This window comes from Perognathus longimembris, chromosome 3 (assembly GCF_023159225.1).
Source record: "Perognathus longimembris pacificus isolate PPM17 chromosome 3, ASM2315922v1, whole genome shotgun sequence".
NCBI classification, from domain to species: Eukaryota; Metazoa; Chordata; class Mammalia; order Rodentia; family Heteromyidae; genus Perognathus; species Perognathus longimembris.
This window is the reverse complement of record NC_063163.1, coordinates 119668349-119681837: the sequence shown is the minus strand read 5'-3', so window position 1 is coordinate 119681837 and position 13489 is coordinate 119668349. Positions and strand designations below refer to the sequence as shown.

General features: G+C 52.0%; 1 protein-coding gene across 1 annotated transcript in view; it reads right to left on the bottom strand.

Annotated features, from left to right (window-relative positions):
• Positions 1–5067: 5067 nt before the first annotated feature.
• The window catches only part of Ubash3b (ubiquitin associated and SH3 domain containing B), a 74534-nt gene continuing 66112 nt past the window's right edge, over positions 5068–13489 (bottom strand). The window contains exons 10-14 of the mRNA XM_048344020.1: positions 12536–12628; positions 11134–11278; positions 10513–10619; positions 8833–8942; positions 5068–7626 (exon numbers count right to left, since the gene is read on the bottom strand). Of these exons, the coding sequence (XP_048199977.1) occupies positions 7489–7626; positions 8833–8942; positions 10513–10619; positions 11134–11278; positions 12536–12628 (593 nt within the window). The 3' untranslated portion in view covers positions 5068–7488. The remainder of the gene's footprint in view (positions 7627–8832; positions 8943–10512; positions 10620–11133; positions 11279–12535; positions 12629–13489) is intronic.

Below are 13489 nucleotides of genomic sequence, written 5' to 3'. Positions count from 1 at the left end.
GCAGGTCTGAGATGGCTTGTCACTGAGTGAATGAGAGGAAGAACGAATGACTCTTCATGTGAAATGTTCATGTCCCGTGATCGCCCTGGCTTGTGCAGGGAAGGTGGGAATTGAGAAGAGCGTCGACGCCCTGAGAGGCTTGGAGGGACTGACTTAAAGTCAGAGCGAATGAGGGCTTTTCCGCACGTGGAAGCCCCGGGGTTTTTGTTGAATTACAGCGATGGCCATGCTGGCTTCTAGACCTTTCTGTTGAGAACCATGCACTGCTATCTCACACGTGGGGTGCGGTTCACTGGGCCCTAAGCTAGACATCACCGCCATCCCCATCATCACCGCTGTCATTTGTTATTATTTTCTTAGAAATGCTTTCTGGGGGCTGCTTAGCGTGATGGGAAGCGGATGACCTGGCTGTCCCGGCTCCGCCAATGGCGGCGATGGGGCCTGCGTGCGCGGGGCTGCGTCCCAGACCCCACTGCCTCCTCTGTTGAATGGGGAGAAGGTTCGCCTTCAACACGGCACCCCAAGTGTGCTTTCGGCGAAATGCAGTATTGTTTCTTCAGGAAGATTACTTTTGGTTCTCCATCAAGTTTTGAGAGCAGAAGAAGATCCTGGGGAGATAATCAGGGCAACCCCCCCCGCCCCCCAGGCTGTGTGTCCTTCCCACCGCCTCGAGCTCCCCCCCCGCCCCCCAGGCTGTGTGTCCTTCCCACGGCCTCGAGCCCCCCCCCCGCCCCCCAGGCTGTGTGTCCTTCCCACCGCCTCGAGCTCCCCCCCCCCCGCCCCCCAGGCTGTGTGTCCTTCCCACCGCCTCGAGCTCCCCCCCCCGCCCCCAGGCTGTGTGTCCTTCCCACGGCCTCGAGCCCCCCCTGCCCCCCAGGCTGTGTGTCCTTCCCACGGCCTCGAGCCCCCCCCCAGGCTGTGTGTCCTTCCCACGGCCTCGAGCCCCCCCCCAGGCTGTGTGTCCTTCCCACGGCCTCGAGTCCCCCCCCCAGGCTGTGTGTCCTTCCCACGGCCTCGAGCCCCCCCCCCCCAGGCTGTGTGTCCTTTGCCAAGGCCTCAAGCTCCCCCCCCCAGGCTGTGTGTCCTTCCCACGGCCTCGAGCCCCCCCCCCCAGGCTGTGTGTCCTTCCCCACAGCCTCGAGCTGTGGTGGGCGCTGGTCGGATCCTCTCATCACCGTGGCCCATCGCCCCAGGAACCCTCGCCCCCGCGCCCCCCTGGCGCCCGATGGCGCGCACTTGGCGCTGGGATGAGCCCTTCGCAGGGCGGACGCGTGCGGGCCGGGTGGGGCCTGGCGGGATTCAGAGCCCTGCACGGCCCACGAGCTGTCCAGTGACCCCACGAGCCCTGCGCTCCCTCCCTGGGCCCCCGACGGCGCCTCCCGTGGGGCGCTCTGCGGCTCTCCCCCTTCAGGGACGCTTGGCTGTTTGCCTTCGTCCTTCCAGACCACAGAGACCAAGGGCCGGCGGCGCTGCCCCATCCCAGCGCCCACCACCAAATCCCCACCCTTCAACCAAACCCGACCCGACTCCCCCCACATTTAAAAATAATAAAAAAATAACGCAAAACAGCAGCCACGGCTCCCCCCCCCCCCCCCGGCACTCGCCGTCCATGCGCCTCCGCCCCAAGCGCATGCACCTGCTTTCTCCCGTGCGCAGGCGGAAGGGCGCCCGGGCGGGGCGGCGGCCAGGGGCGCGGGGGCCGCGGGAGGCCGGGCAGCCTGCGCTCCCCGCAGAGGGCACCGCAGGGCACCGCCCGCTCTTCAGGAGACGGAGCCCAGGGCGGTAGAGGGGGGTCTCAGCACGAAACCCCGACTCCCGGGTGCGAATTTACATGCTGTTGTTGTCATCATTATTGCAGGTGTACAAGAGGTTTCATCCAGCAGGCCAGCTCTGCGTACAATGCATGGAATCCATGTCACCCTGTCCCTCTTTCTCCCCCCCCTCCGTCCCCCAGCACCCTACTGGAAAACGTTACCAGCTTCACCAATGACTGCACGGAGACCGGCCTCTCTGGGGCCCCATGGTGGATATAAAACCAAGCTCCAGCGGGCTTTGCCCTCTCGTTCTTCCTGCCGCTGGGCATCAGACCCAGCACCCACAGCAGGTGGGCCTGGATGGGCAGAAGACTAATGGGTGTCAGGACATGCTCTCCAGTGCCCCTGCCTTGCTGCAGGGGCCACGACAGCCCCCCCTCCCCCTCTCACTCCCTGTGCCCCGCCCGCCTCTGAAGCAGTCATGACTCTCCCATGAGGGGTGACCTCCCTAATTCCGGACAGAAGGGATCCTCACCTCCAAAGACAGGACTCCAGGTAGACTCCCAGCACGCCTCCCCGTCCTCCCAACCACCACTGAGTCACTCTCTTCACGCTGTGTGTCCCTCCCTAGCTGTCCACTCTTTATCACACTTAGCATACAAACCTCCAGGCTTAGCAGGGCACTGGTGGCTCACACCTGCAATCTTAGTGACTCAGGAGGCTGAGATCTGAGGATCATGGTTCAAAGCCAGCCCCGGCAGGAAAGTCCATAAAACTATTACCTCCAAGGAACTATCAGAAAACCAGAAGTGGCGCTGTGGCTCAAGTGGCAAAGTGCTAACCTTGAGCAAAAGAGCATGGGGGCAGTGCCCAGGCCCCAGATTCAAACCCCACAACTGACAAAAGAAAACAGAGCAATAAAACCTCCAGGCTTGATCATTTCATTAGGAAGTTTTCCATGTCACAGAAAACTTTACTGTTTCATTTTCTCTTGTTAATTTCTAATGGCCTGGGAAGAGTGGAAAGAAAGATACATTGTATCCATGGTATCTACATTGTATCACACTGTCATGTATTATACGATACATTGTGTCCATTCCATTCACTAGGGACTCCAAGGCTGAATTCCTCATCAGAAGGGATCAGAGACCCAAGGGAGTTTCTGCAACATCTTCTGGCTCCAGTAAGGGGCCACTCTGGCTTGCTGGGAAAAGAATCATGGGCTTAATGGGTACGTAGGGAATTGCAATGACCACAGCAATGTTTGAGAACTAGATTGGAGTAATAGACAGCACTCAAGAATTGAATAGGCATGGATCAGGGTGGACTGAGGACAATATCTCTTTATTAAGTCATCGATGAGTCATTTCAATGGAAGATGCCCCTGGAACGAAATACACTAATTACAATGGTGCCATAGCTACAACAGGAGGGGGCGGCTCATCAGCCAGAAAAGCACAGATGCCACAGGGAGTGTGCGCAGCATTTGGCGATACAGTGACGTGTGGCGCCTTCTTTTTTAAACTATACATAATTATAACTCTTTTGCTCCAAATAAATACACCTCAAGCACATAGAAAATAAAGACACAACCATTTTACAAATGAGAAAGCAAACAACGTTCAGCCCCCAAATAGCAAGTGTCGAATGGCCTTTGCTTAACTGACAGGCTGTGGGGGGGAGTTTCCATCTCCACACCAGAGACCAAACGAGTGCACACAGTCTGCGCATAGCTAAAAAGCCCATCGGCCGCAAAATGTCCAGTTTTTAAAACAGTAATGCTGCGATTTGCCCACAGGGCTAGCACTTGAGCCATGCCCCCAGCCCTTCTCGCTTTAGTCACTTCTTAGGCAGGATGCTGACCTTTGGGCTGGGTTTCCTGGGCCTTCTCTGCTTACCCTCCCGTGTAGCTGGGACCACAGCATGTGCCATGCCACAGAGCTGCTGCTGTTGTTGTTTCTGCGATGCGGGCCTTACAAACGTTTTTTGCCCAGGTTGACCTCTGACAGCCTTCCTCCGAATCTCTGCCTCCCAAGTAGCTAAGATTACAGGCATGTGCTATTGTGCTCAGCTCAAAATTTTGACTTTTTTTTGGTGTAATGGCAGCTCAGTGATACTGGGTAAACTATTGGAAAGAACAGACTGTCCATGAAGCGGAACTACTCACCACTGCCATTTTAAGCCTCGCTACAGGAAACCGCGTGTTGCAGGTATTTGAAAATCCAATTATTTCCTCTGAACTTAGAGACCATCTCTTCTCTTCCTTCCCTTGAATTTTCCTGACAGGCAATCTCTTTCCTAGCAGGACTCAGGATGTTGACGTATGAAAGGGAGGTAAATCTAATTTTAATGCTCTGCTTAAGAATGATCACCTGGTTGAGTAAACACTCCCCTGGGCGGCTGGGAAGTCATTCCCTGCCTCCACAGTCCCGTCTTTCCGGCAGGCAGACCGACCTGCCGGCAGCCTTCTCTCTTTCCCGCGTGCAGGATTACAATTTAAATGCAAAGCGCCCTGAGCCTCATTTTCTAAGGCGGCGCAGACACGGCCTTGGCGGTGCCACCGCCTGCACAAATCGCACAGAGGCTCATCTGCATTCGAACACACGCACCGCTGCAACTCAAAAGAGCCACTCGCCACTGCGCAGAAACAAGACACCGGTGCTGCCCGGTATCTGGCTTGCAGAGGAATGTCTCACTAGTGACCCCACCAGGAGCCTTTCTACAGAAGCAAGCAGAGCCAGAAGCTTCTCTTCCTGTAGCTAGGTAATTGCAGTGAGAATTCACTGTGATGCAAATTCAGCAAGGGGGTAGCAGAACATCTGTGGTCACCTGACACAGACGGGGAGACTGTCTACGGGCACCCCAACGCCGCCGACAAGACGAATACCAGCAGCCACTTGCCACAGAGATGCCAGGCGGTGTCAATCTTATTTTTATTATTTTTTATTTTTATTTTTTTGCAAAATCTATCTTTTAAATATAAGGTTACTTGAAAATAATTCTTTGGTTATAGTAGAATTAAAATAAAAAGTAGGAAGTCCTTCAGATCTGTTGCTGCGTGGCTTTCAGCCGCTGTATGACCATCCAAGCAGCCATTCAGACCCAATGAATCCAAATGAAGAGCGGGAGACCCTGGGGCCAGAACTCCAGGCCGGGCGAAGCAGTGAGGGGCTCCTGGTGTGGGTGGTCAGGCCTGGTGGCGGGGAAAAGCCTCGGAGCACAAAAGGCCCTGCATGCCATTCAAAAGTGCCATGGACGCCGGTCCTCTGTGGGAGAAGGCACAGAACGCCAAGTCCCATGAGGATAAGGCCAGGCCACTGCAGACCGGCGAGGACGCTCAGAGAAGCAGGAAGCGGCTTTGGACTTGGGGTCCCAGATTGAAGCTTCATCTCCCCTGGTGTATTTCAGATAGCTTTCTGAAAGAGAAGGGTGTGGGGGGCCCTTCTGTATAAACCACGGGCCTCCCTTCCTTCTTCCCTCCCTCCCTTTTTCTTCACTTCACTTTATATCATCTGATGTAATAAACATTACATCTTTATTATTATTATTACTATTGCACATCGATTCAACATGGTTTCCCAGGTGGAGTGCACATTTAAATTTCTAAGTAAGTGAAGGCGCATGGAGATTTTAAAGCCAAGTCACACCGCTCAGTTGTTCTGATAAGCCATTTGGATAGTTCAAGCAGAGGAAGCCCCCTCCCCCCCCCCGCCACCCGCTTTGTACTCAGGGTTTTCCACGTAAATTATCCAGTAACTAATGTCAGATCATGGACTCTTTTGGCTCCTGTAGCCCAGAGTTGTGTCCATCTTGGACTAAAGACCAAAGAATGTAGCTCAGCCAATTGGGTTCATTTACCAGACCATCACTGGATGAGACAACAGGGAGGAGTGGTGACGTTAATCTAGGCTGAGCTTGATTTTGCAGAAGTCCACACACATGTTTCTAGAGCTTTAAGGAAATCTGTCAAGTGTGCGAGCCCATGAAAATGCATGGGAATTTAACAAACATTCTAGATCTGACCACACAGTGGATTCACATCGACACAAACGCCAGAGGAGTGAAGGAAGGGTGGTGACAATCTATTAGCTGCACGGTGGCATTTCTGTGGATGCCTTTCATAGGACTTCCCTCCCAGACGTTTTGAGGCTCAAACACAGGAACAAGCCAGCGCAGGTTTACACCCAGCAGCCGGATCAACCTTTGTGCAATGCTAGAAGAATCGCAGTTGCTATCTTAACATGCAAAACTCATGACATGTTTCTGTAAGTGGCTTTAAAAAAAGACAAGCAACGTCCTAATTATGCAGATTAATCTCCGTAACCAGTGACCTTTAACTTTCTCTTTTTTCCAAAGACCATCAAATTGTGACGCATAACTCTATGTTCTATTCCATAGGTTTGCTACATCTGAGTTTTTAAAAATCTTTGTGTGGCTACGACATAAATAGATTTGCGCCCTTGAAATGGCTGGGATTTCATTTTGCACAGGCAAACAATATCACATTAGACCATTGTCTAGGGCCCACACAACCAGCTAGCCACGCCATTAAACAGACATTGGTAACTGATGGTTTGATTGTCATTTATTGTTCTTTTAAATAATCTTCCTTCTAAATACAGGGGGTGGGGGTCACGAGTAAGGACAGAATGTGGCTCTCCAACTCTCTCAAGTGGGCCTACCTCCTCTCGACTCTAAATTATCACAGAAACACAAGACAAAAGGAGGACAGCCAAAGAAGCAGTGCGGACGCTACTGTCACCACTGACATTAGTTCCCTGACTCTGCGGTGTGCCCCTGGTGCAGTGGGTGTGTTCACAGATGCTTTGTGGTGCACTCTGTGTGTGTCACAGCTTGCCCCCGGGCATGGAGCGAGCCTCTCGCTGATTCTAGCCATTGCTTCCCGGGCCTCCTTCCAGAGCGCCCGCCGCGTCTCCAATCAGGCGGCACTGTCTGTAGTGGAGGGGCCAAGCGTGGCGAGGCAGAAGTGCTAGTGCTCACTGGTTTACAACGTGGAGAACGAGATTTCCTGTTCTATTTTGCAGCATTTCTGCACCTACTACTGGAGCTCTCGCTTGTACCTTGCCAGCCTCCTGAATAGCTCAAAGTGCTTTGGGGGACCCAAAGGGCCTTCTCTCTCCATTTCACAGAGAGAAGCAAGGAGGACCAGCTGCTCTGGGAAAAGTGTGTTGGTACCAGATGTTGAATCCTTAGCAGGTGTCTTGAGCCAGCATGCTGACTACGGAACATTCTGCTGTCTTGAGTCTACTGCAGGTAGAATTCGATGCACAACCTAAAGAGCTTTGTAGGGTATGGGCATCTCCCTGCTTGGCTTTGCCTCATTTGAAGATGGTAGAAGTCAGGGGAAAACCTTGTCCCCAGTGTGGATTCTGGACCTGGACCTCACCTTCACACCCTTTAGAGACCGGGGGATGGGGCGGGGGGAGCTCCCTGGGGGAGGAGCGGGACTCCATAGCCATGCGTAGCTGCAAGGAAGAACGCAGCCTGTGCTGCCACAGGGGCCCCGATTTAGGAAGACAATTCTCCAAAGGATTGTTAGCCAGGCAGGAGTCCGGAAAGTGGCTTCCCCCTGAGCCATGTCATTCTCTCATCTAGAGTCTCACGAGAACCTGAAGCGTGAAAGAGAGTATGCGAAATGATTCGGAGTCCTGGGAGACGGAGCGCTCCACACACGCCTGTCCACGGTGTGCTCTTCTTCCGTCCTCGCGCGGCTTTACTCCTGCAGCAGGGTCTCTCTCCAGTTGAACCCCCCAGTTGGTCCATGGGTCAGGGGGAGGATGGGCGGGTCCGTGAGCTGCCATATTCCAGTTTCTCCCAATTCTTCACAGGAGCAAAAGCCTAAGTATGGGATCTAAAGGCAGAGTAATAAGGAAATAAAAAACAAAACACACAGGGTTAATACTTGACTTTCATCAAGACACAAAGATACCTGGGTGGCCCAGAGAGGCCAAGAGAGCACCACCTTGCAGCTCCTCCACCAGGGATGAAGCGGGGTCTCCGAGACCCCACATCCCCCTCCAAGGTCAACGGACAATTGACAGAGCTGAGAAAGTAGAGGCGAGGCAATTCATGTCCAGTGAAGGATCCATCTAGATGGGCTCTCCTCCTCCAAGTAACTGTCCCAGATGGCCGTTTTCCGGGGTAGGGGACGAGGTAGTTAAGAGCGACACAGTGCGTCTCCCATAGACATGGAGGACATGCTCAGACCCCTCCTCGCAGCTGCCGGAAGCCCGGGGACAGCACTAAGGCCTCCAGACACGGTCTGCCCTGCCTGTACACACCCGTGAGCTATAATTCCTAAATTAGGCACAGCGAGACATAAAAAAGTAGGTAAGAATAGAGCAATTATAATAATGTATCATGATGAAACATGGAGAATGTGGTCCCTCTCTCAATATCTTACTGTATAATACGGTATTTTTAGACTACAGTGGACCACAGGTAACCGAAACAACAGAACTCAAAACCATGGATAAAGAGGGGGTGGCTGTAATGCTAATAGAGTAAGAAGATGACTCCGAATTCCATGCCCAGGTAAAAAGGTACCTTAAATATTTCTGAAATTGTCCTTGGACACAATGGGAAAGATTGGTCAATCAAATGTTCAAAAACGGTGTTGTTCTGCTTACTGTAAGGCACGGCCTTCCGCGGCTGGCTTCTGCTTACTGTAAGGCACGGCCTTCCGCGGCTGGCTTCTGCTTACTGTAAGGCACGGCCTTCCGTGGCTAGCCGGCCAGGACAGCTTTGCAGGCTAAGCTTTCAGCTGTGCTTCTGACTGACCGGCTCCTCCACCCCAAGGTCTCCCTCCCATGGCTCATCATTCCTGGCTACTTCCATACATCTTGGCCTCTAGATCCTGGAATTGGCACTAGCTCATCCCTCTCTCTTACTCCGGGCCTAAGGAAGTGCCTCACACAGAGCCCAGCCGGTAGCTCTGGCTTGAGTCCATCAGTAGCTGAAGCTCAGCTCAGCAGAAATATGCATATCAAATAAATTAGCTATCAGCCACCCCTGAACTGTGTGGAAGCATGGCTCTATGAACAGGAGAATGAATCACCTTTCGGACCATCTGCACGAAGTCCTTGGAGTTCTGGGGCGACAGGCCTTGGAGCTGGCAGGTGCAGGCTTCAAGGGAAGAGGCGTGGGCCACAATCAGAATGTTATTCCCTGGGGACAAAGGCAGGGATGGGAAGACAGAGGCTTGGTAAGTGACAGGAGCCACACAATCTGCTAAGGGACACACGTTTTCAAAGAGAAGACAATTTGCCCAAGCAATAGTCTGAAAATCCTTCCTTATTGGATGGTACACTCAGCTTTGTTCATTTTTCTTTAGAAAAGAAAACCCACCTTGCAGTGTTAGAATCATTATATCCAAAACAAGAAAACAATAAAGGTTTCAGGAGTGGGGGGAAAGTGTTAGCATTCACATTGGATAATTGCACACCGGGTACATTTATTAAAATACCACACTGAAGCTTTGTGTTGATTATGATGTATAATAATAAGCATTGTGTTAATAATATGTACAGCTATTGTATATCAATTAAATATTTTAAGGGGTTGGGTTATATCTTTAGTGACAGAGTATTGCCTAACATATATAATGCCCCCAGTAATAGAAAGGAAGGAAGGAAGAAAGGAAGAAAGAGGGAAGGAAAGAAGGAAGGAAAAATAAGGGAGGAAAAGGACAGCAGGAAAGAAGAAAATAATTATAACTTGCAGGCTTACACGCACACCCTCACACACCTCTTTATCTATTCTCCCCAATCTCTTTCATAACAATGGTGCACACCACCAAAACCAAGTCCTAGGCCCTGGGAGGATTCCCCCAGAGTCTTCAGATCTCAGCAGGCTGCACACGCAGCCTGCGCTTGTCCACACACTTCCCTGCGGTGGCCACACACATTCCTCTGTAACCATTAGGACACACACCAGGCGCCGGTGGCTCACGCCTGGAGTCCTAGTACTCAGGAGATACAATAGTGAACAATCTGGATCCTTACCCATCCCTGCTCTTGACAGCAGGAACACTGTGTGTGTGTGTGTGCGCACGTGTACGCATACAGGTAGTTTGTGTATAGATGTCCAGGTTTTTGGGACAAACTGTAGGCCATCGGTGCTATTCTAGAGGACTTCTAGGAACTGCCACAAGAGATCCCCTCTACTGGGTATGAGGTGACCGGCTGTAACGCAGCCTAAGCTGTTCAGTGTACTAACAAAGTCTACCATGGTCTCCTGGGATACCCTCCACGTGAGGCACTCTGAATGTTATAAATCCATTGTGAGATGCTGAAGAGAGTCTGAAAATAAATTCTTTCCTTCCTTCCTTCCTCCCTTCCTTCCTTCCTTCCTTCCTTCCTTCCTTCCTTCCTTCCTTCCTTCCTTCCTTCTCCCTTTCTCTTTCTCCCTCTCTCTTTCTTTTGTCATGGGGGTTGAACTCTGGGCCTGGGTGCTGTCTCTGAGCTCTTCAGCTCAAGGCTAGTGCTTTATCACTTGAGCCACAGCGCCACTTCTGGTATTCTGGTGGCTCATTGGCCTTTCCTGCCTGGGCTGGCATTGAACTGCGATCCTCAGACCTCAGCCTCCTGAGTAGCTCGGATGACAGGCGTGAGTGAGCCCCCAGGGCCTGGCTAATTTCTGTTTTTTAAAGCAAGTGTGTCCAAGTGTGTTCAAGCATCTTGCATGGCCTCTTTACCATGATGGAGAAGTGTCCAGATGTTTAAAGAGGGCCACCCACCTTTACTTTTACATTCGCTTATGATCTCCTTTGTAACTTGGAAACTTCTGCTAATATACGTGTCATAGGATTCTGAAACCACTAATTTGCTGACTGGAATATGAGGTCTGCAAGAGAAAAGAAACAAAGGAAATGAAAACACTTGAATCCCGAGGTGAAGCAACTGGTGTCAGAAGCCTGGATGTGAAGACCTTTCTGCAGCTACTTGTTACCCATCTCACTGGAAACGACGGAGGGACCTGGAGAATCTCCAGGGCCTTTCCGCCTGGGGTGGATTTCAAATTGTCAATGGGGGCCGGTGGCTCGTGCCAGTAATCCTGGTTAGTCAGGAGGCTGAGCTCTGAGGGTCATGGTTCAAAGCCAGCCTGGGCAGAAGAATTGGAGAGACTCTAACTTCCAATTAACCAGGAAAAGCCAGAAGTAGAGGTTCAAGTGGTAGGGCACCAGCCTTGAGTGAAAAAGTCAAGCAAGCCGGGCCCTGAGTTCAAGTCCCAGTATTAGCGCCGTTAAAGAAAGAAAGAAGAAAGAAAAAAAGTCCTAAGCCTGCAGAGAGCATGCGTAGCCCTGGGTGTGCGTGATCATCTGGGCCGAGTGGCGGTGCTGGCCCTGGGTGGCGGTCACCTGTAGGTTGTATCAACGCTCAGACTGGCTGCGGCTAGCTCCGACGGAGGAATCCACGCGGGCAGGCTGCTCCCGGGAACCCACTTCGTCCACTCGAACAAGCCGGGCTCAACCCGGATCTTCAAGTGATTGTCTTGCTGTAAACCTTAGCAGCAAAACAGAATGAAGAAAACAGAAAGATCTTACCATCTTGGTGGAAAAACAAACTATAGGCCAAATGACTAACAAGAAATCGGAGTCAGTTTTTCTCTTCCCGCTAGACTGTCTCTATAGCCGCCCCAAAGTGGGGGGGGGGGGGGGGCGTGGGCGCAGACGAGACGCGTCATCGCTGTGTTGCCGACACAGGAGCTCCATGCACCTCCACAAGGGACGCCCGTGACAAATGGGGAAACCCCACGAGTCGGCACGCGTGCGCTTCGTCTAGTCCTGGGATGGCTCTTTGGGTCCCACCAAAAGATTTGAGGCGCGAGGCTGGGAATGTGGCTTAGCCCTGGGTTCGGCTCCCCAGCACCACATACACAGAAAAGGCCGGAAGTGGCGCTGTGGCTCAAGTGGTAGAGCGCTAGCCTTGAGCGGGAAGAAGCCAGGGACAGTGCTCAGGCCCTGAGTCCAAGCCCCCGGGACTGGCAACAAATAAACAAACAAACAAAGACTTGAGGTGCTTGTTCCCCGAGCCTTCACTACTGTTTGATCACTTGCATTGGATGTGAATGTCAGGCAAATGATTCACTTCATCAGAAATCCTAGTGTTGAATATTTCTAAGTTCCCCCGTGGCTGTTGCTCTTTAATGTACGGTGACCGCTCAGAGTAGGAATTAGTAGTGAAGGGGAGGTTTGCTTAAGGCTACAGAACCAAGTCAAGTGCAGTGTCCAATGGGTTTATCTGCAGCTGGCTCATTTGTTTGTCTGGCTCAAGTATACAGTCCCCCCCCACCCCCATTTCTCCGTACTCTCCCCCTCTCTCCCCTTCCTGCAATTTTCTTCTCGATGAAGTGCGCACGGATCCCCGCCATACAAGCACGCAGGGGCTTCGGGGTTAACGTGAACTAACTGTAGAGCCAGGTGCTTTTCAAGTCTTTCCAATGGGAGACGCCAGCCAACCACGGCTCGGAGCCGGCGAGGCTGTGCAGATAAGGACGGGGTCATGGCTCGCTAAGCACGGGGTATTCTGCAGTCCCACAATTCATCCAAGATGGCCTCAAATCCTCAGGGGGAAAGTGATTAGCAGTGCCTTTTTTGTATTTATCTTATGTTGACAGGCGGCTTTTGTGACCCGTGTAAGTCAGTTGGGCCATTTTATAAAGGAAATCTTGCTAACTATTCCAGATTCAGAGCTTTCCCTGGGTGACGTCCCCCTAATCCCATGAGCCTTCAGTGCCCAGAGACAGAGGGCTGGGCTCACCTTTCAGGATGTTGTAGGCAGTCTGCACACAGCGTAGGGATGGGGAACAATACACGTGATCGATCACCGTGTTGCTTTCTAGCAAAGCTTCACCTGCAAAGAGAAATCAAAGGGGCATCAGGTGGACAGACCTGCGGGGCCTCCGTGGGCCTCTAAGCAGACCCCAGGGTCCCTACTCTTAGCGGGGCTCATGCAAAGCCGGTAGCATCAACCCTTGACCAACACATCCCTCATCCATGTTTCCACGGAGGAGGCCGAGTGACGGGTCCTTTCTGGTCTTTTGGTTTCTTTCTTGCTGGTGGCAACAAGAGAAAAACAATGTCTTCCCAGAAGACACCTGGGCCAGGGCATGGCCTTGACTTGACCTCTGCCTCTTGCTAGAAGGGAGAGGGTGGAAATCCAACCTGGCCAGCAATGCATTGTGGGTTAACCCCGATCTCACCTGGTTAGATTCAGGTGTATCTGAGACAAATTCCAACGCTTTCCTCGTGGAATTCCTTCTTTTCTCTACCAGATAAGCTCCAGTTGCCTTCATAGGAAGGTCTTCTGGAAAAGTCTCTTTATCCCTTTCCCAACCTTGTCCTACCTTACAATTTAAGTCCTAGAGACAAAGCTATGTCTCCCCCATACATTTTTCTTTTGGTCATACGGGGATTTGAACTCAGAACCTTGTGCTTGCTGGACAGATGCTCTATTGCTTGAGCCACGCTCCCAACCCCCATTTTTGCTTTCGTTGCTTTTCAGATCAGATTTTGCTTTTGAGGGAGGCCAGCCTTACCCATGACCCCTGAGCAGCCAAGGAGCTGAGGTGTCAAGTGTTAGATGGGCATTAGATGGGGACTTGCTGGCTTTTTGAATGGCGATCCTCCCAGCCTTCCCCTCTTGAGTAGCTGGGACTCTTAAGACTACTTCCGACTTCGATGGCTTTGTTTACTGCCATTTGACTGAGGATGC